This window comes from Podarcis vaucheri (assembly GCF_965113315.1).
Source record: "Podarcis vaucheri genome assembly, chromosome: 1".
In the NCBI taxonomy this organism is placed as follows: domain Eukaryota; kingdom Metazoa; phylum Chordata; class Lepidosauria; order Squamata; family Lacertidae; genus Podarcis; species Podarcis vaucheri.
Window position 1 is genome coordinate 95,831,325 of NC_138759.1, and position 25,208 is coordinate 95,856,532.

The following is a 25,208-nucleotide window of genomic DNA, read 5'->3' on the forward strand; positions in this document are numbered from 1 at the left end:
GAGCTGCATGACATTATTGGCCGTGTGGCTATAAAATAAAGTAATATTACTGTTACTTACATCAGTGGAGCATGATAAACAAAAAATCCAAAGACACTGAGAATGAAATTTAATCCACAACCTTCAATTCATTACCGTATGGTTATTATTCTCTGTCCAAGCAGTCTCTAGAAACGACACGTTAGTCTGATTTAACTACACTGGAGCCAGATAATGACTTAGTTGCAGAAGTCTATGTTACCGTGAGACCCAACTATGACCTTTGGTTCTGGCAGGCTGAAGTAGGAGCAAGACTGCTCCATCTGTGTAGCTAGAGCTGCAGTTGCCTCTGCCAGGCTGTTCAAGTTATTAGTTCGGCAATCCTAAGGTCCCTGGTCCCTGCCCCAGGGGCTATAGGGAGCACACGATCTCTCTCTCCCCAAGGGCAGAAAAAAAGGGAAAGAGCTTTAACCATTGACAGGGATATCTGAAGTCAGAAATCCTTTCTCTACCACCATTAGAACTTCTGCAGCCTTTCCCTTAGCAATGCTGGAACTCCAATATTGGTAAGGCTACAAATTGGGGGTGGGAACTGAAGGAAGGACATAGTCTCCCTTTGCTGGATGAGGTAGTTAAACCACCTTCTGTTTCCAGCTTCCTCCCACACTTGGAATCACAGCTTAAGTTGAAGAATGGGCTTAGATTAGTCAGAACCTCATCTTTTTTTCATAGAAAGCAATGGCCTTTCTGAAAATATTGCTCATGTGGCTTTCTGCCATTTCAGAATGTCAAAGCAATTCCTTACATTTATTCTCAGCTTAACAGGTGCATCCAGCCATAAAACCAGCCACTGGCAAACTCCAGTGCTGCTAAACCACACTCACTGGTAAATTAAGAGCATGATTCCTTAAATCTACACACTATATTCAGTACCGCCCACAGGGATCTGCCAGTAAGATTATCCACCACAATTTGCATTTAACCAAATGTTTTGTTATGACACTATATTATAGACAGGGGCCAAGATCAATAAATGGGCAGTCTATGTCAAACACAAGAGAGGATAGGAGTTTAAATAAAAATGTAGGGAGATCTGAGTGAAAACCCTTTGGCTTGCAAGTAAAAAGTTTGCAAACAGTTTGTCAGATCTAGAATGGTTTACACCTGTGGCCCTCCGGGGAACCTGTGGCCCTCCAAGTGTTGTTGCACTCCAACTTCAATCATGCAGCCAGTATAGCTAATAGTCAGGGGTGATGGGAGCTGCAATCCAACATCATATTGGAGGACTGCAGGTTCTTTAGGCCTGGTTTACACAGATTTTAGAAAGAAGCAAAAACCTTGACTAGCGGCCAATCAGGGTCCCAGAGAACACTGAAAGAAGAGAGACTGGTGGTAGTATCCTTCATCACATCTTATGTGCTAGCTCTACATTGCAGGATCTTAAAGAATAACTGTAGTACTAGCCTCCAAGTGGAAAGCGCCCCTCAGTCTATACAGCCCAACAAGGACTTCATAAAACTTCTTCTAATGTTTGTCTGGGAATATAAAACAAGAGCATTTGTCAAGCTCATCACAGGTCACAATACTTGGCTGGTGGTCTAGGTTTGGGTTGGTGGGTCAGATGTTTAAGGCTTTCTTGAGAGGGGAGTTCAGGCATCCACACAGCTTCATTTTCATCTTTGGCTATTTAGACCAATGCCAAAAAACAAAATTCTATGGAAATTCTCTGGAATGTAGGACTCCTACAGAATGTTCAGACTACAGAAATACCAACTGACTGTCTGCCATGTTTGTTATGGGGTAAACAGTCTTAATGTGGAGTAAGTGAATGATGGCATTGCAATAATACATTTTAGAGCGCAAGCCGTGTTTGTTGTTGAGAAAAAAACAATAGAAAGTCTTGAGACTTACATCACAATGTCATCTGATTACTGTTAGGCCCCTTGAATATTACTACTACTAACACTAATAATAATAATAGTATGTTGTGGCTTCAGAATTAAAATTTGTTCTGGTGCCTGAGAAACTATCCAATTCCTCCTATGGTTCTCTCTAGATACCTGTGTTTCTCTTGTTCTGAGTCACTTTAATTCCAGCTCATTCTTAATTGTGCTTGTATCCTGCTCTTACATGGTTTCCACATTGGCCTCCCACATGATCCATACCCATGTGGCTTCACCAGTGCCACAGAATCAACCATTAAGTGGGACCAGATACCCATTAATTGCACGGGTGTTCATATTATCATTATCACTTGATGATTTCACTGATGGCAATATGAAGGTTCTCACGTTTTAATCTCACGACAAACTAGTCCTAAACTTTGTTTCAGGGGGACTGACACTTGTAAAAAGGTTTAGGATTAAGTATACTTTCACATTTTTTTCTATCTTTCACTTTTGGTCCTCTTCATGGGCTTCTCTCTACATATTCCTCTCCCCTTACTAGATGAAACTGTTTTCTGAGTCTGTAGCTCATACTCCTACATTATTTTTGAGTTGCTGCTTATCTAGTTGTCTGCAGTTTGTGGCAATGTCAGGTTCCAAATGCTCAAGAGGGGTTCTTCTTCAGGCCAAGTTCCTGCAAGCATTATTTGAACACAGCTAGCTAGAGGAACGGGACGTTAATTTACACATGCCACTGACACATGACCATTGTGAGAAGCTAAATGCTATAAAACATACTAGAAGAATAAAGAGGAAGCTGTTCGGTAGCAACCAAATTAATGACATTCTTAACACACAAAAATTGCACTCAGGGAGAGCATTTAGCATAGCTACTGGTTTTACTAGTACTAATGAAGTAATAATTCACCCATACTTTTGAAATAAATTATATCTGTTAGGTTTGGCTTCTTTCCTAGCTGCCAAGAATTAGGAAGAGTGAAGAACCATTTAACAACACTGAGGGTAATTTTTATTGCAGCACTCATAAATATTCCTCCTTCTATACTTGCCTGTGTTGGATGCAAAGCAACTATGCTTCGGCATTACGTATGGGGTTTCTCTCTGCCTCTCCCCCATCATTATCTATCTCTATCTCTAATTTTAGGAAATTTTGTAAAATAAACATGGTCTCTATTTAGGTAAGCCAACAGACTTTCATGAAAGGCTACTGAGCAATCCTAGCCACCATGTGGATCCTCTTGGGAAATCAGTAAAGGTTAAAGAACAAGAAGCACAGAGCAAGAGTCAATGGATAGTTCTCACAATGGAGGGATGTGAAAAAAATGTGTTGCTCCCACCATGATTTGTATTAGGGCCTGTGTTTTTAAACTTGTTCATAGATGATCTGGAGTTAGGGGTGAGTAGTGAGATGACATCGAATTAGTCAGGTTGGTGAAAACAAAAGGTGATTACAAAATGAATCCAAAGGTGCCAAACTGGGTGAATAAAATGGCAAATGCAGTTCATTGTCATTGTTTAAGCTGATGCACCTGGTGGTAAAAAGAATCCTAATAAGCACACTGTTGTGGTCTGAACTGGTGGCAAGTGATCAGGAAAGGAAACTTGGAGTAGCTCAATGAAAATGTTGGCCTAGTGTGTGGCAGCTGTGGAAAAGGAGAAAACCACATGAGGGATCATTGGGAAAGGGATCTTAAAACTGCCAGCATCTTAATTCCACAGGTTTCAGGCCAACATTTATTGTGAGAGGTTTCCAGTTTATCTTTGGTGTGTGGCTGGTCTATTTCTGCCATCGTGGAGTTTAATTGTATTGATTTTATTGTTCCCCTGGGGGCATGGGCAGCAAGGTACAGAAACAAGCCAACAAATAAACAGCCCACAAAAACACTCCAGAACGTTCTGAGGGCAAGGCTGCCAATCCTGCTTCTGCTGCTTTCATCAAAGACTTAGCAAAGAATACACAAGACATTTGAGAGGGGTGGGGAAAAGAGACTGAAAAGTCAAAAGAAGAGACAGAGATCTATGTAGAGTTCAGAAGTCATTCCTTTTTGCACAACCACCAGAGTGTGTGTTGAACTTTTAAAGCAAATAGATATTGCTCCCAAATTTTCTTCACTAGAATAAGAACTGTAAACTTATGGTTTTTAAAAAAGCACAAGGGAGATGTTTAGGATTCTGTATTTGTGTAGCACACTTACAACCACAAGAATTATTAAGTGCATCTTATACAATTCTACGGTACCTGTAGCAGCTGGGAAGAACACTCCAAACACAGTGAAGAAAGACTCCCCCGGGCTGTAGTTCGGCAGCGTGTTATTCAACATTAGCTCCTCTGAATAACCAACGAAACCATGTTCTGCATGTTTCAAAGTAAAATAACACATGTTTAACGTCATAGCCTGCTGTAGTCTTTATTTATGCTCTCCTTATTTACATCCTCCCCATCATATCCTAATGTTTTCCATCGCTACTTATTTGCGGAGATGGTCTACTTTCCACGAGTGTCAGAAAAAGGCAACTGCATTGTTAATGAATCACAAAGATATGACAGCAAATGTTGAAGGGGAATAAGACATCTATCATGTTTCTGGACTGTGGTGCTTTGGAATAAATAGGAAACAGTTCTTTTTAAAAAACAACAACAACAACACTCCAGCATGTATTAAAATCAGGGATAATGAACAAGCCTATTTTAATCATAAATTGCAAAGCCAGCAAAATTGTATCTTTAGAATATTCAAATCCTGATCAGTGTTGGAGATGGTGATCTGGAAGGGAGGTAAAGCATCAGGCTGCTCAGACTGAGAAGCTATTCCAGAGCCAGGGGCTTATAGGACTGGTAGAATCTTATTTGCTCCTTGTATCACCTGATCCTACTGAGTTGGTAGCTGCAGCACTGCCCTCTGGCCACCCAAAGCAGTAGCATTGCAGAAAACAAGCCAGCAGGTCCTTCGTTCAACCAGATGCCACAGTGATAGAGAGAAGAAGACACTTTGGTCCTGCAGCTCAGATTTCCAGTTTGAGACTACCTGACCCTTTACATTAGCTGAATTTCAATTATTATTGCTGGGACTGAGTTTTTTTTTATTATACAACAATGAATTGTATCTGTGAATTATTTACATCTTTTTTTTTTATTCAGCATTCAAGGAAAGGCATCTGAGAGGTAGCTGGTTTACCACTTCTATAGTACAATTAAAAAATCACATGTACCTGGAAGAGGGTGTTTTTTTTGGGGGGGGGCCTCAATTCAGTTCACATTCAAAGGCAAACTAAGCTAATTCACACTTTCTGAAACAAAACATGAACTGAAAAACAGCCATCCTTCAAAATTCACACTTATCTGAATTTTGCAATGCAGCTCTCCAGTCAATTAATGTGCACAAAAAGCATATACTAAAGTGCGAATATAAATTCATACATTATTGGGGGGGACATGCAAAATACCTTGCATTATAAGGGAAATCGGTTTGCAAAAATGTGCATATCGGGGGGAATTACATACAAAAATATGTACAATTTGTACAAAAATGCTGCTGAATCTTCATGCTAACTTTTATTTATTTTTTAAAAATCTGCAAACTGAAGTGGACATGTGGAGAACTGAATCTATGATTGGAAAAATGAGCAACCAGGAGAAGCTGAAATGGACAGATTTGGCTATTCCTGCCTGGAAATAAGTTCTACTGTGTTCAATGCGGTTTACCCAAAAGGTAGCTCAGTTGGTAGAGCATGAATTTCTTTATCTCAGGGTTGTGGGTTCGAGCCCCATGTTGGGCAAAAATATTCCTGCATTTCAGGGGGTTGGCCTAGATGACCCTCATGGTCCCTTCCAGCTCTATGATTCTGTGATTCATCCCTAGCTATGTGTGTATAGGTCTGCATCCTTAATCGCTTTTCTCTGGCCCGGAAGAAATCTCACCTAACAGGCAAAGAGACTTGGGAAATGTCAGGTCTCTACTGGGGCAGTTCAAGTTTATCTCAACTGTTTCTGGATTTGAGGAAGAGTCTGGGCCCCTTGACATCTGGAAAGCCTTCAAGCAAAGTCACGGAGGTCAAATGAAGCTACACATTTCCGTGGCCATCTTTAGCCTTCATGAAAAAGAAAAGGGTATCCTTCTTGATGCCTTAAAACGATAATCACTGATCCATGAAACCCGGGACTTGGCATCTATTATTCATGGAGTCTGCAGGCAGACTTTGCTATAAAACTTTACTGAAGGCTCCCTGGGAGGGGTTTCTTAGGCAGGGTCATGCACAGCAAGGAAAAGAATCCCAGAGGAGTGAACAACAAGATTTAGTGCAGAGGCTGTGCTCACATTCCACACCCCCGGTGTGTAGTGTGCCATTGCAAAAGAAGCAAATACCCCGTAGCCTTCACTGACTTCCCTCAGCAAATGAACAGGAAACTTAGGAAACGTTTACGTTTCTGCAATTTTTAACTTCTGTGTAAGGGTGACTGGATTTTTTAAAAATACATATTTTGGGATGTTAAGAGTGTTTAGTGCTTTGGAGTAAAGGACACACCTTAAAGGTTTGGAAGAGTTTGAGGTTTTGGCTGAATGCTTTGAGAACTTGGAAAACGCCTTGAGAGGTGAATACGCTGCCAGTGAGCAGTGGTTATGCAGGGTGAGCCATTATGCAACTGCCGAAAGGATATCCACCATGCCAAGTTCTGCGAAGCCTGGACTTCATTACAGATTAGTCAAGTTTTGGGTCAAATTCAAGATAAAGTCAGTTGACAATGTTAAAGCTGAGCGAAGTGAAGAGAAAGCAGTAGTGCAATACTCAACCATGCTATACTGAAAATAGCTGATGATGATGATCACTAAACTATACAGTGCTTGCAATTCGGGGGAGTGGTGGGGAGTTTTGTATGTTGAAATAAAGCAGGTTTTTTAAAGTAGGACCTGCTACCATCATTCTGGAGACCTAGCGCAAGACAAAAAGATGCTGGAATGAGGGAGAACTCAGTTAAACTGGGCATTGAATAGGTTCCCCCCCCCCTCGTGTCACTGCAAGGAAAGCTGCTTCTAAGATGCGCAAACAGAAAAGAACACATTCTCTACAAACATTCTCACTATGCATTATTTCTTGTATATAAATACAGTGGCACCTCGGGTTACATATGCTTCAGGTTACATATGCTTCAGGTTACAGACTCCTCTAACCCAGAAATAGTACCTCAGGTTAAGAACTTTGCTTCAGGTTGAGAACAGAAATCATGCTCCAGTGGCGTGGCGGCGGCAGGAGGCCCCATTAGCTAAAGTGGTGCTTCAGGTTAAGAACAGTTTCAGGTTAAGTATGGACCTCCGGAACAAATTAAGTACTTAACCCAAGATACCACTGTAGTACGATGAGAAAAGACATTAATACTCAATATATTATTGTTCTTGATGTTAATTTATTACCTGCCCTTCAACCGATGGTCCCAGGGTGGGTAACCATAAAAAGCTATTTAAAATGTTGTTGAAAGGTCAGGAAAGATAGCATTTGCTCAATGGGATTTAACGTAGTTGAGAGGTTGGTTGTCTTTAGTATAGAAAGGAAAGGATTCACCCAATGAGCCCACCAACAGAAGCCCTGTGCAAATACTACTTGCGCAACTTGATATAATTGCCCAGGGATGAGGGAAAGGAAGCCTATATTTGTTGAGAAGAAAGCTCAGTTTTTTTAATTCTTACTTTAGTGCTGATTCTTCATAATGGTTGAAGGTATTACAGCACCCAAGACAGAAAATCCAACCAGCATTTTTTCTCCCTCCCAGTTAATAAGTGGCTAACAATTTGGCCTCCTTTTCAGGATGACCAAAGTTTTAGCCCCATGGATCTTTAAAGAAACGTACCAAATCTAACCTCTGCTGACTCTGGGCTCAAACTAAATTATGACTAAGCATATTTCCCCCCAAAAGATAAATGCATGTACAGCAGAAATGCATACCTAGCAAGTATATCGGACAGGATGTACAAAGACTTCTTTCAGAGAAACCTGATCCTATTTTAGCACTAAATATACATTGCAGCAAATGGTTAGGAATCTTTAGGGCTCTGATCCTAGCACATTTGGAAATAAAATCCATTATGAAGCAAGTCTGATTCATTTCATACAGTTTTCTCCTAACTAAATGCTTTTTTAAAAATAGAATTACCGTGTAAATAGCTGGCTGAATAATTTGCAGCCTCTTTGATAATGGGGCAACCTATTGCCTTGGCGAAAGTGGTGCAATTTATTGGAAACACTTGATTCCTACATCTTTATATACACAGGAACAAAATAATTCATTCTTGCTTATCAGGCACAAGGTAAGATGAATTGCAAATGAATTTTTGACATCTTCGCAATATTTCTGAGGCAGCTTCCCAGACCGACTACCACGTATCAGGTATATCATTGAGTTGAACACATAAAATAACTAGAAGGCTCTTGGTGCTGGATCTCAGTGCCTGGGCTGAATGTATCTCGTCGGATCAAACTAAGATCTAACAATCATTATGAAGGTCAACATCCTGTACCCAGCAGTGGCCAGCTAGATGCTTCTAAGGTATTTATCCTATTATGGCTGTTATGAGAAGCAGGACCACACTCTGACATGTCTAAGGCTTGAAAAAGTATTCTCTATAATCAGTCAAAGAGTGACAAAAATATTGTATGAAGAGATACAAAGAGCCTTAGTAATGCAATTTTCTTCCTGATTTGTGGAAGCTCTGTGTAGCAAATGAAAACAAAACAAAACATCACTACAGCCATGGTGGGTGAGAGGATATTATGTGTCACAGCTGGAGTCACAGCACAAAACAATAAATCACCAGAGGCCAGTGACACTAACTCTTTATTCAAGGAAACAAACCACAGCTCAGGCCTAGTGGTCTCAGCAACTCTTTCTTGGATGTCTTGCCCCAATGAAGCAGTTGCGAGGACTGAAGTTCCCCACCTTCCCAGTGCCCACCCGGACTCCTCTCCAGGGTCTTTCCCACGCAGTCTCAGACTGTGTCTACACAAAACCCCCCTCTGCTCTGCTCACTTCAGTTCTCTGCATGTTCTAGGAGACCAGGGGAGTGGGGAGCTGGTTGCAGCAGGAGGCAGACTCCCTGGCCTCTGCTTCTGCCTTGGAGTCCGAACTGTGCTCTGACACAGCCTTTACTTGTTCACTAATCCCTGCCACTTATTCTGCTTCTGACACCTCCCCTCCCAGGCTGCTCCCTCTTCTCCCTCTGACCACTTGTCATCCGACCACCAATCCCCTGGCTCTGAACCTTCTTTCCCGTGGGGGTTCTCCAGTTGGTGCCTCCTATCATTCCTTTGCATCCAGCCAGTCTATGACATGAAGACAAAGTTTTCAGCATGTTCAGTTGGTATGATGCCAGTCCTGCTGCAGGTCTATGGGAGATTGCACTAGATAAGTGATAAAGTCAGTCTAGTATCAGCACCCTAGTTTTTCACTTAAAATGCGTTTCTTCTTTTAAGTACCCTTTTATCCCTAAAACACGAATAATGGGCTAAGCTCATGAACACACATCTGCAGGGGAGATTTGCACAGAAGGTCTCAAGGTACTAGACTGGTATCACAGGTGTTGGAAAGGTCTCAGAGCTCATCTAGTCCAGACCATTGTGCAGTCCAGGATGTACTACATTAAACAAAGAAAGATGTCCACAAGAAACAAAGGTTGTAGACTTCAGAACAAATCCAGCACGAAGTATAATTCATTTATTTTGAGAATAGAACATTCAGAATTGTCAATGATTGGCTGGTTAGCAATGTTACTGCAGATGTAAAAAGAATCACAAAAAGGAAGATTTTTAGTTGGGGCCTTATTGGGAGGAAGGAATGCTCAGTTAAGAATCTTGTTTTCTATCTTCCCTTTCTACGTCTTCTAGACTACAGCAACACTGTCAAACACTCAATCACAACCAATTCTGGATTCCACATGACAAGCAAAGCAAAGCTTCCTTAAAGCTTACATAGGGCTGTGGTTGAAGGGGTAAAAACAATCTAACTGAGGCCCAGCCCTGAGAAAGGCTTTTTGGCCTCCTTATCTTTTGATGGAAAAGAATGTGCTCCCTCAGATTAATGACGTGTTTACCCAAAAGGAAATCACCACCCTTCAGAAGCACTGACTGTTTTGTTCCTTCCAAGTCACTGTTTGCTGATTCTGAGCTGATCTCCCAAACCTTCCCATTTAAAGCCACTGTACAACACAATTTCCTATCAGTAGCCAGCTGCTCAGGGTCCCCCCATGTTAACCCTCTCCAGAAAGCTACCCTGTAGGGGTGATAGAAGAATGCACTCCACCTGTTGCCCCAGCTGCTGTCAATGCCAGTGAAGGGAGAACAGTTTGCTATTTAGGTCACGCTGCATTATTCATGTGCAGAGAGACAAAGGGGACTTCTTTTAACATGCAGGCAGCTACATTACTGCAGGACCCCCAGGGGTGACTCATCTCTAGCTACAGCACGCAAATATTTTTATGCCCACAATTCCAAGGGAAGATCATGTCTGTACACAAACTCAAGTCAAGGGAGAAACCACATCAATTCGGCACCTGCATCTATATAATTCAGAACAGGCAGTGGTATGTATATTTGGCAATTTCTATGATTATACCACACAAATAAAGAAAATAGAACAGGACACAGATTCGGGCAATCTGAGAATCTCAGCATTCATTTTTAAAAAAACAAGCACATGCTACTAGCCCATAGGGCTTGAAAGCATGTGTAAAATACCTGATGAAATCTTACAAACCATAAGGGAGAATAAATGGTTTCCCCAGTGCCTAGTGGGCAGGACTTCTGTCTTCCTCAAGACAAGCAGAAACATAACAAATTATGACAAATAAGCAATAAATAGCACAATGTGGTCTTGCATTATTTGCATAGGTTAAAGATTTCAGCAATTTAATGGTGCTGAATTTGGGGTGGATTAGCACTTTTTATTTATTTGAAATGTTTATATTCCTTGCCTCTCCTGATATTTGAAGCATCTTAGGGCCAAATTAGATGTTACGTGGCATGCAGCTGCAACCTGGTGTCTCTTCTCCACAACTCTGAGGTAATATCTAGTGATGACATTGCAGCCCTTCTCTCACTGGTAAGGTGAGGGCTGGAGGGGTGGAATTCTAAACACAATGGCATTATTTTGCTAGCCAATATTGAGCAGATGAAGGGGAAAGTCTGCTCTGAAGGCACATCTGCTGACGTGTGACAGCAGCTATATTATTATTATTATTTATTAGATTTATTAGTTGCTTTATCTTGCTCAAAGTGACCCAAGGCAACTTACCACTAACCAACCCACCCAATCAATATGCCGCAAGACCTGGTGTTATTGGGCCTTAGGATCAACAGAGGGGGCCCTCTAGGTGATACTGCCACCATTGAGTGGAGGCCTTCTTATTGGCAGTTTCCCCATTTGTGGGATGCGTTCCCTGGTGAGGTACACTTGTCTCAGAAATCTTTGCACTGATGGGACTTGTTTGTAGAATGCAGAGCCATATCTTTAAGAAATGGTGATCCTCTGATGTATATGGCCCCTTGGGTTTTTTTTTAATCAACCTGTGTAAGACAAAGACCTATGCAAAGAGAGCTTAGCTGCCATTTTGTTTGAAAAAATATGGGTTATAGAATGCTGAATTTAGAGTAGAAAAAAGGGAAAGACAGAAAAGAAAGTTGGTTTTGCAAATGAAAAAGAAAAAAAAGCTTAGGAGAAACACTGTGGACGGTGACAAAACCTTTTCAAAGCTAACTGTGGGCTAGTCCAGATGGAAAATTTCTTAAATGCACAGATAAAAGATTAATCAAAATGAAAGAAAACAAAGCTTAATGATGGTAAAAAATAATGCCATTTTATTATCGTGATGGAAATGGTAAAAGCTCGAGAACAGGGAATGGAACTTTAAGATATCGTCTGCCCAGCCCACTTTATTGACCAACTCCCATCCTATGACCAACGTCAGAGAGAAAACAAGTCTATCAAAATAGATTCCTGTTGTTTTTCTCAATTTTAAAGTATCTTTTCCCCTAACAGCCATTGCTATCTCACTACATCCTTAGCACTTCCCAAGTTGTTCAAAGAGGTATTTCTTTCCACCAGACTCTCACGTCAAGTCTTTCAAGTCCTATCTTATTATGCGATAAAGTAAACAGGTGCCTTTTGCGATTATCACCTAACGTATGTCTGCGATCCTATTTCTGAAGAATGATTTACAAACTGAAAGCAGAGGTGGAATTAAAAACACACAGGAGAAAAAGTTATACAAGCAACTGATGGAAGCCATGCTTGGAAAAGATCATCTAAATTGTTTGGGCAATCGAAACTATAAAGGTTACAATCCTATATGCGCTTACCTAAAAGTAATATATATCACGATAATGACTAGAAGTGAAGCATAGGTGCTTGAGGCAACTAAAAGCTTTTGGGAAAAGTGGCAACAGTGGTGCAAGTAGAGAACTAAAACACAACTGGAAACAACTACCCACACTCTTTTAGAATCAAACTGCTAACTTGTTGCATACTTACCATATAATTATTGTTATATGGCAGAGCATGAAACTGATATGCAAGCTGGGTTGGCCCAAATCTTATTTTGGCCATGTAAATATGAGTGGTGCTTAATGCAATTCTTTGTTGAGGCAAAGAATAGGAGAATTTATTTTGTAAGCCTTTGAAATGACTCCATTGGCCTAGACAGCTACAGCTTTTGTCATATGAATATACAAGGAGGCCATACACTGAGATCAAATACTGGTCCATCTTGCTTAGGGCAGCCAGGTCCAGGAGAAAGCAGTGCTGTATCTCTACTGCACAACTGCCATCCGCCACAGCCAGCATGGCCAACGATCAGGAATGATAGAAATTGTAGGAGGGCAGAATAACATCTATCCATGGCCTACTCCAGTATTGTTTTTCATCCAGATAGCAGGGAGTCAATCTGGGAGATGCTGCATGAAAAAGTATGTGTTCTACCATGGAGTTATAGGCCCTAGTGCATCAGCCAGGACATGTTCAGAATGAAAATTGAGACATCCTGCCTCCCATACACCATCAGGCATTTTATCCATTCAATTAACATTCTAGCACAAATTTAACAACAGCTAAAACAAAAACGGGGTAAAGCCTCACACATTAAAATGCTTCACATTTCCACAATTACAGCGAAGCAGACTCCACTTTTTATGCAGGGCAACTCTATGCATGTTTCCTGGGAAGTAAGTCCCATTGTGTTCAACAGCCTCACTTGGGTGCTTGGGAAATACAGTGCTAATCTTAAAACAAAGGGGAGCTCAAGAGAGGTGTGTTTTGATCCAGGAACTCAACGCTTGCAAAGTGTAATTTTCCTCAGCCGATGCTATTCACAGCTGATGCAACTTTGCAGTGATTGTAATACCCATTATGGAATATTGGCTTGGTTAGGCAGCAGGAGTCACCTGACCTCAGGTCAGTTGCATCACTGCTGCTTACCATGACGTGGAAGGGAGGGAGAAGGTGATGGAGTAGTTAGCAGGGTGCAAACACACCAGAGGAAGCTCCAGATGAGCCAATCCCACTGGCACCTCTCTCCTCTCTCTACCTCTGGGTAAGCAGCAGTAATGCAACTGACCAGGTCAGTTGTGTGCCCATGGGCATAGCCAAGGGGGGGCAGGGAGGGGCAGCTGCCTCCTCAGATCAATGAAACAATAGAAATACTTAACTGACCAATCATGTTGGTTCTGCTCCCCCTAACAAAAGTCCTGCCCCCCCCCAACAAAAATTCTGGCTATGCCCATGCGTGTGCCACTGGCCCAACCACACTGACTACTACCGCCTTTGTTCTTTGGATTTTAAATGAGAAAACTAAAACAAACTACAAAGTGATAGATAGCTACGTATTAGTGTTCTGTCTGCCAAGGAGAGAAGCGTTTGTATGTACTGGTGTTGGTTATCTGAAACAGTTAAACGTTCCTCCCATCCCTTCTGCCTCTAAAGTAGATTTACCCATTAGTAAATCTTTTATTTTAGCCATGATCTGGCTCTGGAATATCTACTTCAGAGATCCTGCAGGCCTCTATGGGCTTGTCAATGTAAGGCCCCCTAACAATGTTATCATTAAAAAGAAAGAAATACGTCTGCACTGCAATCCGGACTCCAGACAATTGGCAGGTAACCAGTTAATAAATTTCTTCGCCAGACTGTTGAATAGACTGGCCTATGGTCAAGAGTGATGTCACATCAATTCAATGCACTATAATTGGAAAAATGTGGGTGGAAGCAAGCAGGGTGGGTTGTTTTTTAAAATAAATAAATAAAAGACCGCATTAGCCGTCTCCTACTTTGTTCACCCATGGTGTCTACCTTGCTCAGTAGCTGCATGGGATTTCTGCTGCTGTTTTTGTTCAGTAGTTTTGCAGCTCAGGAATTCAATGCCAATTTCCAGATGTATTTCAAGTCGGGAGCAATGTATAAGACTAGGTTTCCCCCCTAAAAAATAATGTCAAAAATTAGGGGGCTTCTTATACTCTGGGCCATCTCCCCCCCCCCATTTTCTTAAATCTGAGTCCCCCAAAATAGGGGGCGTCTTATACACGGGGGCGCCTTATAGATGGAAAAATACAGTATATATTTTACATATATGTCGCATACAATGTCCCCATGCATTCTCTTTCAAAACTGTGTCGAACTGTTTATATCCTTAAATGTTAAATAAATATTTTAAAGCATGCAGATTCACCCAGGGTGTGGGTGTGGGTGTCATCTGGTGTTCCACCCAAGCTCAGCAGACATCCTGTTAACATTTCTTTCTTTGCAGAAATCCTTAATGAAAGATAACCTTAATTTACAATTGGCATTAGTGTTTCTTTTTGCTACTAAGTGCCCCACTACCTCTCAGTGTCAGGTGCTGGGGTGTCCATAGTTAAGACTATGCATTATCTCTGCTGAATCCTCAAAACATAGAAAAAAATTAAGGAACCTATATACTATTAAACACACACACACCCTTCTTCTCTTTCCAGTAAACAAGTATTAATGATGCCATTAACAAAAATTGGTACAAAAAATAACCCCATGCTAAATTATAATGTAAGGTGGTTAAATAATCCACAACAACAGCACAGCAAAATAATGCATTCATGAAATAATGCAGCTAAGAATCACAGAACTGGAAGGGAACCATATTGCCATGTAGAATGATGTGTCAAGCTGCCCAAAATGACATAGTATTTGCACAAGGAAGGCACATTATGATTTGTTACTGTTTGTGCTTTATATATCCTTTCCCCTCGTTAAAAGCTTGTATCTCACATGAATACATGAAGTTGCCTTAAACTAGGACTCTTCATGTTAGTAGTTTGTACAGTAAATGTATATAGTATTATGTCCACTGCCCTCCCTCACTTACACATGTCTGGCATACTTTGTAAGAGTGGTAGGGTGTGAGATTTTATACACACACACACACACACACACACACACACACCTGCAAGAATACAGATCAAGTTAATCAAATTATGTGGCCAAATTTTAAGGCAAGATATTATTGTGAAGGCTAACACTTCCCTGAAATTCTCTGTTTAAGTGCACAAAACCATAGATATGTCTTACATAGAAAAACTGTATCTAGGTGGAAGACTTGGGGAAGAAAGTGATGGGGATGCACTTGTATTTGTACATGAAAAATTCCTTGGGTTCATTTCAATTTCAGGCCGAACTACAGCAGGCATAGGCAACACAGTCTCGCTGGGAATAATGAAACAATACAGGGAAGCTCGAAAGATCTTTATCACAATAGAGAAGTGCAAGTGACTGGCAGATGAATTTGATGTAGAACTTAAAAGCACTTAGAGAAACGATTGCAGCATTAACCTGCTTCCTATTGAGAATTTTAAAAATCAATGGAATGCAACATTCATTATTGTTCTTTTCACTTGGAAAGAACTGATCTCTTTTTATACCTGCTGACTTTATCTGTGCCCCTCAGTTAAAAGTCTGACGTTTTCAAAATAATGCTTGCTACAAACATTTAAAATATAAATTAACTTGTATGTTATGTTTCAGCAGATGTGTACTCAAAGCCATTTTCAGCATGAAATATGAATTTATGAAATAAAATGCTGCATTACAGAAAGTGCTTACATAACTGACATTGCAATGTGTGCAGGATAGTGCTTGGTAAAATGTTTAAGGTGCCCACAGGATTTGTTGCACGATAAAAACAGAGTGCTTCCTTTCTTGGCGCCTGAGTGGAGGAAATGCGACATGATTTTGTTTGTACTGAACTGCAAAATCATAGCAAACCTGCAATCCTAAACACATTTACTTGGGAACTGTTGTTGGCATCCAGCTGTCTCGAGAGACAATGGAGTATGCCTCTGGCGGTGAAGTCAAATTTCTGCATTAGCAGCACCAAAGTGACCTCCCTGAGACACAAACCTAGGCAGTGTCCTGGGCTGCCCAGATGACAAGACTCCATTCTCAGCCTCACTGATGTGGTCCAAAGGAAAGCAGAGCAATATGTTTGGCACCAGCTTGGCTGCAAGAGTTGCTGGAAGGAAGCATACAAGGCACCATGCAACCATCTTAGGGACTCCACTCTGGATTTGTGTAGGGTTTACTCCTTAGCCTTTTCTTCTCCCAAAGATATCCCACAAGGCAGAGTAGGTTTAGGATCAGAGTTTTCCTTCTTCTAGATGGGCTACCTTCCCAGGTTGACAAGCCCCATCTGACCCTCACTTCCCTCTACAGAACATGCAGAAACCACCTTCTTGACCGTTCGACCCACTATTGGTCTCGTCCACTCAATCTGCCAGAGCTTGCCATCACATGCAGGGAAAATGCCTAACTCACCAAGGTTTTGAGACCCATAGGCTACCCTCACCTGGTTCAGCAAGCCAGTCGAAGCCGTTCCTGGGGTGTGGCCATTGTCACATGCTGACAGCTTCTAGGAGCCACAGGTGAGAGCTGAGTGCAGGGTGGGGACCAAAGGTGGACAAACTACCCCCAGAAGGTGCACGATGTGTCCCCCATCAAAGGTACTACCCCTTCCCTAAAACCCCCCACACCTACCTGGGAATAAGCCCTACTGAATTCAATGGAACTATCTTTTGAGTAGACATGGTTAGGATTGCCACAACAGTAGCCATTAGCTACTTCAATAACTTTTGCAGCACAAGACTAATAGGACTACCGCTCTGGAAATTCATTAATTTTGAAAAGGAACACACAGAGAAGGAAATTGATTTGTAAATATCTGTTGATGTCTAAGACACGCACGTATATCCTGCACTGCGAAAGACATTGAAAATTACATATATTTCTGCATCAGTGAACAAGGAAACAGAAGATGGACATGCTAAGTAAACCAACTGCAGCAGAACAGGAAAAAAACCAGATGAAAGTGTGAAGGAATGTCTGAATGGGTTTGTTTGTTTGCTTGCTTGCTTACTGTTGTTTTGGCTTGTGCAAGGTTATAAATTTACCAAAACACATTCACCATCTGCACTAGTGCTTCTGAGCATCCACTTGCCTAGATTCCTTTGTTAATGATGTTTGCTGATTCTCAACTTTATCCAGTACAAAGAAAAAGGGGATAAGATAAAAATAGCATCTTTAGCATTACCATGTATGGCAAATGGTTACCAATTTGGTATAATCGCGAAACATAAAACAAGCCAGATGTTCCTGTCCTAACTTTATCAGATATATAAATATCCAATTAAAAGTCCTAGCAAGAAACACAAAGAGAAACTTTTCTGCTTAAAAACAAAATGCCTGCAACATCAGTTTCTTCTTAAATCTTCCTTGTGAAACAAAAGAATACGCAGCAACAACAAAATGTTGGAAATTATTAACAGATTTTGTCCAGAAGGAATAAAAAAGCCACCTACATTTTTTATTTGCATCCTTACATAGCTTTGTTTTAATAGGATTCCTAAAAATAATTGACAAAACTGGAAAATGGATGCCTCTGTGTAGAGTGTTGCTTGGAAGGAATCACAGCCCAAAAGAATTACAGAGAAATGCTAGGATAATGAAAACTAGGGAATATTATTAGGAAGGACTCTTAAGTTCTTTATTTCTATTTTGGTACTTTACTAAGAGTCCTTGAAAATGAATTGCAGGGCTGCCTACAGGATTTTTTGGGCTTGGTTCTGTACAGTGGTACCCCGCAAGACGAATGCCTCGCAAGACGGAAAACCCGCAAGACGAAAGGGTTTTCTGTTTTGGAGGCGCTTCGCAAGACGAATTTCCCTATGGGCTTGCTTCGCAAGACGAAAGCCCATAGGGAAATCTCCGGGGACCTGTTTTAAATTGCTGGCGGTCGGGAGCAAAGACTTTCGCCCACAGCCGGCCTTCAGAAGAGGTCCTGGACCTCTTCTGAAGGCCGGCGGGGGGCAAAAGTCTTTGCTCCCCCCCCGCCTGCCTTCCCGGGACAGCGGAGACTTCTCTGCTGTCCCGAGCGATCTTAAAATGCTGGGGGTCGGGAGCAAAGCGTTCGCTGCCGACCCCCAGCATTTTAAAATCTCCCCGGGACAGTCTCTGCTGTCTGCCAGCATTTTAAAAGCCCCTGCTGTCCCGGGGCGATTTTAAAATGCTGGCGGGCGGGAGTGAAGTCTCTGCTGTCCCGGGGAGATTTTAAAATGCTTCGCTGCCGACCCCCAGCATTTAAAAATCTCCCCGGGACAGCAGAGACTTCGCTCCCGCCCGCCAGCATTTTAAAATCGCCCCGGGACAGCAGGGGCTTTTAAAATGCTGGCAGTCGGCAGCAAAGCCCTCCTGTCCCCGGAGCTTGCGGGGTGGGAGGTGGGAACAAGGGCTTTTCTTCCCACCGCCAGCCTTCAGAACAGCCTTCTGAAGGCTGGCAGTGGGAAGAAAAGCCCTTGTTCCCCCCCCCCCCAGCCTTCAGAAGAGGTCGGGGGACAGACTGTCCCCGGACCTGGTCTGAAGGCGGTTTCCCTAGGAACGCATTAATTGATTTTCAATGCATTCCTATGGGAAACCGTGCTTCGCAAGACGAAAAACTCGCAAGAAGAAAAAACTTGCGGAACGAATTAATTCCGTCTTGCGAGGCACCACTGTACTTAGTTTAAAGAACACGCTTCCTTTTGGGTATGTGCACAGGTCCTAATTAGAAATGCCAAGCTGCTTGAAATTTTGCAATTAGTCCCCTATGACCCAGTGGGAATTGGAACCCTTTCACCTTCCCAAAGTGTGAATATGAAAGAATACTACATATCGCACTAGGCTTTTATCTCGCATGATGCAAGCACACTAATATAAGATGGAAAAGAAATCTAGTCTTCTGCCCACTCCCATTTCCCACAGCAAAGGGTTTGGGTTTTCAAAGCAGGGGTTCCCATTGCAAAAGAAAGGGAGAGGGGATAAAATGATTTGCACAAGTTTGCATGTGAGGCTTTCTACGGATAGATGCTAATGTTTAAACTATATAACTTAAAGAGAAATAATATTCATTTCACTGTGGTGGGGGATACTGCGATTAAGTGACCTATGTGCCTACTCTAGCACATAACTCTCCACAGACCACATGCCTTACCCCAGGGCCAACCAAAGATGTGGTGTCGCTGTAGGGAAAACGTCCTGCCACCACCACATATGCCCCCTGCCAGCCCCATCACCACAACTGTACCTGCCACCACAACACCTGTCACAATGCAGCACAGCACCAAGGGCAACAGGGCTGTGCTGGTGGCATTGGTGAAGCCCCGGTAGGCCTGGAAGCAGCACACCGGCAGGGGTGGGGCGGTCGGATCCGCCACCTGAAGCAAATGTCCTCGCTTCACCTGGCTGCCCCTGCTTACAGCCCCAGATCTGCATCCTTCTCGACTGTTTTTGCCTGGATAGAATGTATTTGCCAATGCTTTTAGCTTGCCTAGGTGGAAGATGGAGAGTGAATTTACATTGCTTGCTCCATCCAATTTTGCTCCTGGTCCTGCCCACCACTGGGCAAATGGCCACTGGAATGTGACTCTGGCTGACAAAGGTTCTCCACCCCTTCCTTAGTATATAATGCAATACAGATTCTTGTACGACCTATCTCAGAATGAAGAAGTCAGATCTAGCTCTGGCTTTCAGGTGTTGGGAAGCAAAAGAATTACAGGGGAAGGAAACTACATGCTTTTCCTTAAAAAAATGAGTATCTAATACATTGGTGGGAAACCCTGTGGCCCTTCAGATATTTCTGCCCTACAATTCCCATGGGCTATGTGGGTTGGGTATGACTGGACTTGGAGCCACTGGTTCTCAACTCCTGGCTTACGATGAACAGATACAAATAGTTGTGTCCTATCTGGTAGAAAGGAGAATGTGCAGCTCGTATCCAGGCACAAAGAAGGTTGCTTTGATCACAGTTCTCTCTTCTAGGAAGAAGAGATCTGGCTTTCTTTGCATCTGGTCCCTTTCTGTCAGCTTGCACTTTGTCTCAAAAGTTTTTTTAACCTCAGAAAAATCCACTTTTTCACATGTGCCTAGGATTGTGAGGAACTCTGTCTCAAATTAAGCTATGATTGTTCTCCTCTGAAGTTTCCCCTCTTTTTTATCTGTCTTCCTTTTCAAGCATAACCTCCAAACAGCTGAATCTGAGCACCGTTAAAATGAATGCCCTTCATACATTTGCACTGATATGTTCCAGAAGGGCATTTAGGGAACAATCCTATCTCACGGCTAGGGAACAGGGGGGCTGAATGGAATGAAAGGACCACCACGTTTGAAACCCTACTGTTCATGACAGCCAGGGCAAAGGGGGGAGGGGGAGAGCTTTCCAAACCGTGTGTTGTGACACATTAGTGTGTTGGCTGCAGTGTGTAGGTGTGCCATGCAAATGCTCCCCTCACTCCTTCCGGGGCTGGAAAGGGGTTAATTTAACCTCCAGTTTGCCAGTAAAACTGTATTACTGTGTCGTGAAATGATGCATGTCTACAAAGTGTGTCACCAACATGAAAAGTTAGAAAAGCTCGGGGAGGTGATTGTACGAAATTTTTGCCGTGTGAGCTGCAGGCTGTTGCAGTAGAAACGCGCAGATCAGGCCACTCGCTGACCTAGGTTGTAGCAGACCCATGGCCAGCCCATCTCTACCCAACTGCCACTCCTTTTTTGAGGCTACAGCCAGTGGGAACACCATAAGCAATATCCTGTCAATAGTCCATGCTGTTGGTAGGCAAAGGGGGGAGCTGTGGTGGTGGAGCCCCACTCACCAGCAGAACCTAGTGGAAATAAGCCTCTACTACTTCTAACCCTACCATCACCTGCACAGATAAGGGGTTAAGATTGTTTTGTAAGTCTGAGTTGGTGGATGGGTTATGTTTTTGCTGCTGGTGGCGATTGTTGTAGGTCATATCTTCCACTTGAAGAACTCTGGGATTCACATGATTGGCATTGCCTACTCCTCCCTGTGAATTGGATAGAAATGCAAGGCCTTCTGATTCATTTTCAGGAATCATCCCATTGTACCACTCCCAGTTCTGCAAAACCAGAACATCCTTAGGGATAAAATAATGTAAAAAGCTGCTAATATGTGTGCCCTTCAATAGCAACAGAGATCTCCTCAAGACAACTGCACACACTAAGAAAAATGTATGCCATTTCACATTTAAAAAGCTAATGTTTATCAGCTAGCTATCTACCAAAATCTACTTGTTCAGACAATATTTTCCCACTTAGGATGGTGACTATGAATAGGCCTCAAGCTCCCATCCTGACCCCACTGCAAGGAAAAGTGACTGAACTGAGAATTACTACATTCAATCCCCTACCCCCAAAATCCTTGGAGACAAAGCTCACTCTTTAGAAAGTTTAATCTCGTAGGGTCTAATATCTCCCTGGTCAATTACTCATTTCTCCTCTTATTCAAGGAAGAAGAGCAGAAAATGCATACATTTGAGGTCTGCTACTGATCTCCTCTTCCAAATGACAATCCTGGGGGAATGGGGGTGAAATGAAATATACTGTCCAGAAAGACCCACAAAGACACTAGAACTTTATGCTCTGTGGAAAAGATGCAGCTGTTTTAATGTGACCTAGCAACAAAATCAAACAGTAGTTCTTTACTTCCAGGATTATACAATGTAGAGAGATTATTTTAGGGAAGAACTTATACAGGAAGATGGGAACCCCATCTGAGAAAACCCTCTAAATGTAAAAATGTGTCTCTGCCTTGAAATTCTAAAAATAAAAGCAACAAGGGGAAGGAAGTGACTGAACACCGGGATAATATTGGTGTGTATGTGTGTGTGTGTGCAGTTGAGGAAATGGGAGTGATACAGCAAGGAAACTCCACCCAAGCATAATCACGTAGTAGAATTCATTTGAGAACCAAAAGGAGGGTGTACACAAGTCTGGATGTGAGGTTTTTCCCCCCTAGAAAGTTTTAAAGGGGAGATCTTTTAAAGCAAGATGATAGTGATGAGTAAGCCTAATATGTGTTAAAATATGTTTTGTCTTTCTGTGACACCCTAAGAGCTTGGTGAAAGCTCTTTTAAAAGCCTAATTAGTATTGGTTTTATATTTTTAAGAGCAGTATAGTTAATACTTATTAGTATTTCCTATGGAAGCTGATACTTGTAAATTAAATGTTCGAGTTACAAGTGGAGAGAACACAATGCAGCAAAACAAATGATTTTGTAGATGTGCTGTATCACTTAACTGAAACTTGAATGGTTAGCTCACACCCATATTCTAAAAAATGTCAGTATCAGATTCCATTGTTTTGCATCCTCCCATTGATTATCATTCCCATTAGATCCCTATATAAAATTCTCAATTATCTGATTGCATTCTAAATCACATCGAAGCTTCTGGGAGAAGTTTCCATACGGACTTGCTTAAAGTACGACAGCAGCAAACTACTAATAATGTGTTAAAAGCTCAGAATAATTATGGGGGGGGGGGCAAGATGCTACATGCAAATAGTATTGAGGCTAGATAGCAATCTCTTGCACAGCTGCAGTAGCTACTGTTATTTTTAGCATTTATTGACCATTTGTCTTTGTTAGAAAAGAACTCTTTAAAAAAATCTATGTCGGATTTATTAAGTGCCTTTGAAATTCATGAGGCTCAGAGGGGAATGCATATCCACCCTTACACACACACACACACACACACACACACACACACACTTAAGAATGCTGCCACTATTCAAACACACATTCTGAGCACAATCTTTTTAATGCCCAGCTTATTCAAAGCTCAGATACCACACAGAGGACATCTGCAGTAATGCAAGACATTCCAAGTAAAGTTTATATGAGTAATTAAAAGGAGGGAGGGACTCGCATACAAAAAAAGCACTGGAAACTACAGAGAGCTACATTTCTGAAAAAAGTAGAGCAAGTGAGATATTTTATTATTTTGTGTGTCATGCATAATGTGCTAATTCTTCCATCTCTTACCTCAGCAGCACATGCTGACATTTTGACCAAGAAATGAGTCTCTTTCCTATCAGAAACCCTAACCCTAATCTGAGATGTGTGAGAAATGATGAGTTATTTAGTAACGAAAGGCCAGGCGCTGTGAACATGTTCAGATACTATTTTAACTTGTGATGATTACTCAGAGAGGAGAGGAACTGTGTATTTTGCTCCTTTGAGGATATAAAAGTTTATTTATTTATGATTGCATTTATATTTCACCTAAGTCCAACTGTGTACAATAAGGCTTACCCAAAGTATGTGCAGAATCAGAGCTTCAGCAATCACCAAACCCAGCAGCCTTTCACCCAAACTGTCAGGTAACTGCAAAACTCACACCTGTTCTTATAATTTGGACTCATTAAACACTACTGCAAAAATGTTAGGACCTTTGCAAAGTGAATCGTTTTCCTGTGCTGGTCTCCAACCTTTAACTTCAATGTAGATTTTACAAATAAAAGCAACTCCAAAGAAAGAAAGAAAGAAAGAAAGAAAGAAAGAAAGAAAGAAAGAAAGAAGCGGGATAACAAAAAAATGAATCTAAAGTGACACCTTCTGTTTAGTTGTGCAACTACATATAATTTTATGTACTTAAATTTAACAGCGTGATCAAGAACAAATCACACTAAAAAAAATTATTTGTGCCATTGTTCACAGCATGCATCTCTTTAAAAGATGTAATGGTGATTAAGTATTATTCTACTTTACTTTATGTAGCCAATTTCATGGTAAAATAAAAACAAACTTCCACTGCACAAATGAGAAGGCTCTCCAGTTCTTAATAGGCTACTATAATCAACATGTTGAGCAATACCAGCTACATTAGCTATCTTGGGTAGTTTTATGGGATTGATCAGGCAATAGATATATGCAAGTCAAAATGCATTTGAAGTAGCAAAGAAGTGAAGATCTTTAAACATAAGGGATTTTTAGGTAAAAATACGAAACCCATGGACACAGCAACTGATAAACATAGAATTCCATGGAACTCCCTCAAATAGCTGTAAAGGGGCCTAGCAACTGGGGGAAAAAGTCCATTGCTTGAGGTCTCCTCATGGTGGTGGAAAGTTCTAAGCCATTAAGGAAAATGGTCCCTCAGGGATGCAGCTGTATGACAGCATGTGAGGGACTTCTTGATACAGTGGCTCCCATTTTCTGACCCCCAGTCTGCCTCTTGTGCATCTAGCGGCAACTTCAGGGAAATTAAGAAGACATGCAAAGCGCAGTTTTCCAAACAAATTTTGGAAACATTTGATCACGGTTCATCCTCTGTTCATGATTTTACTGGTTGTACTGTTCTTTTAGTGAGCCATTGTTTATGTATCATATTTTAACTGATTTTTATTATGATGGAGCACACCCTAGAACCTTTGGTCAAGAGTGGGTAATAAATGCAGTGGTACCTTGGGTTAAGAACTTAATTCGTTCTGGAGGTCCGTTCTTAACCTGAAACTGTTCTTAACCTGAAGCACCACTTTAGCTAATGGGGCCTCCCGCTGCCGCTACACCATCGCTGCACAATTTCTGTTCTCATCCTGAAGCAAAGTTCTTAACCCAAGGTAATATTTCAGAGTTAGTGGAGTCTGTAACCTGAAGCGTATGTAACCTGAAGCGTATGTAACCCGAGGTACCACTGTACAGTGGAACCTTGGTTCTTGAACCCCTTGGTACTCGAACATTTCGGCTCCCGAACGCCGAAAACCCGGAAGTAAGAGTTTTCCGGCTTTCAAAAAATGTTCAAAAACCAGAAGTAAGTGTTCTGGTTTTCAAACGTTTTTCAGAAGCAAAACGTCCGATACAGCTGTTGGCTATTGTTTCCGGGGCACCTGCACTAATTGGAAACTGCACCTTGGTTTTCGAACGTTTTGGAAGTCGAAAGGATTTCCGGAACAGATTACATCCAAGAACCAAGGTACCACTGCATGTCCAATA

The 25,208-nt window shown here is 41.8% G+C and overlaps 1 protein-coding gene across 5 annotated transcripts in view; it reads right to left on the reverse strand.

The window, feature by feature from the left end:
- SLC12A8 (solute carrier family 12 member 8) overlaps positions 1–25,208 on the reverse strand; it is a 63,290-nt gene that overhangs the window by 22,666 nt on the left and 15,416 nt on the right. For all 5 annotated transcript variants that reach the window (XR_014222828.1, XM_082235346.1, XM_082235347.1 and 2 more), the window contains exon 6: positions 4,126–4,239. Coding sequence is in view for 4 of the 5 variants with exons in the window: in XM_082235346.1 (XP_082091472.1) it covers positions 4,126–4,239 (114 nt within the window). In the remaining variant the exon portion in view is untranslated. The remainder of the gene's footprint in view (positions 1–4,125; positions 4,240–25,208) is intronic.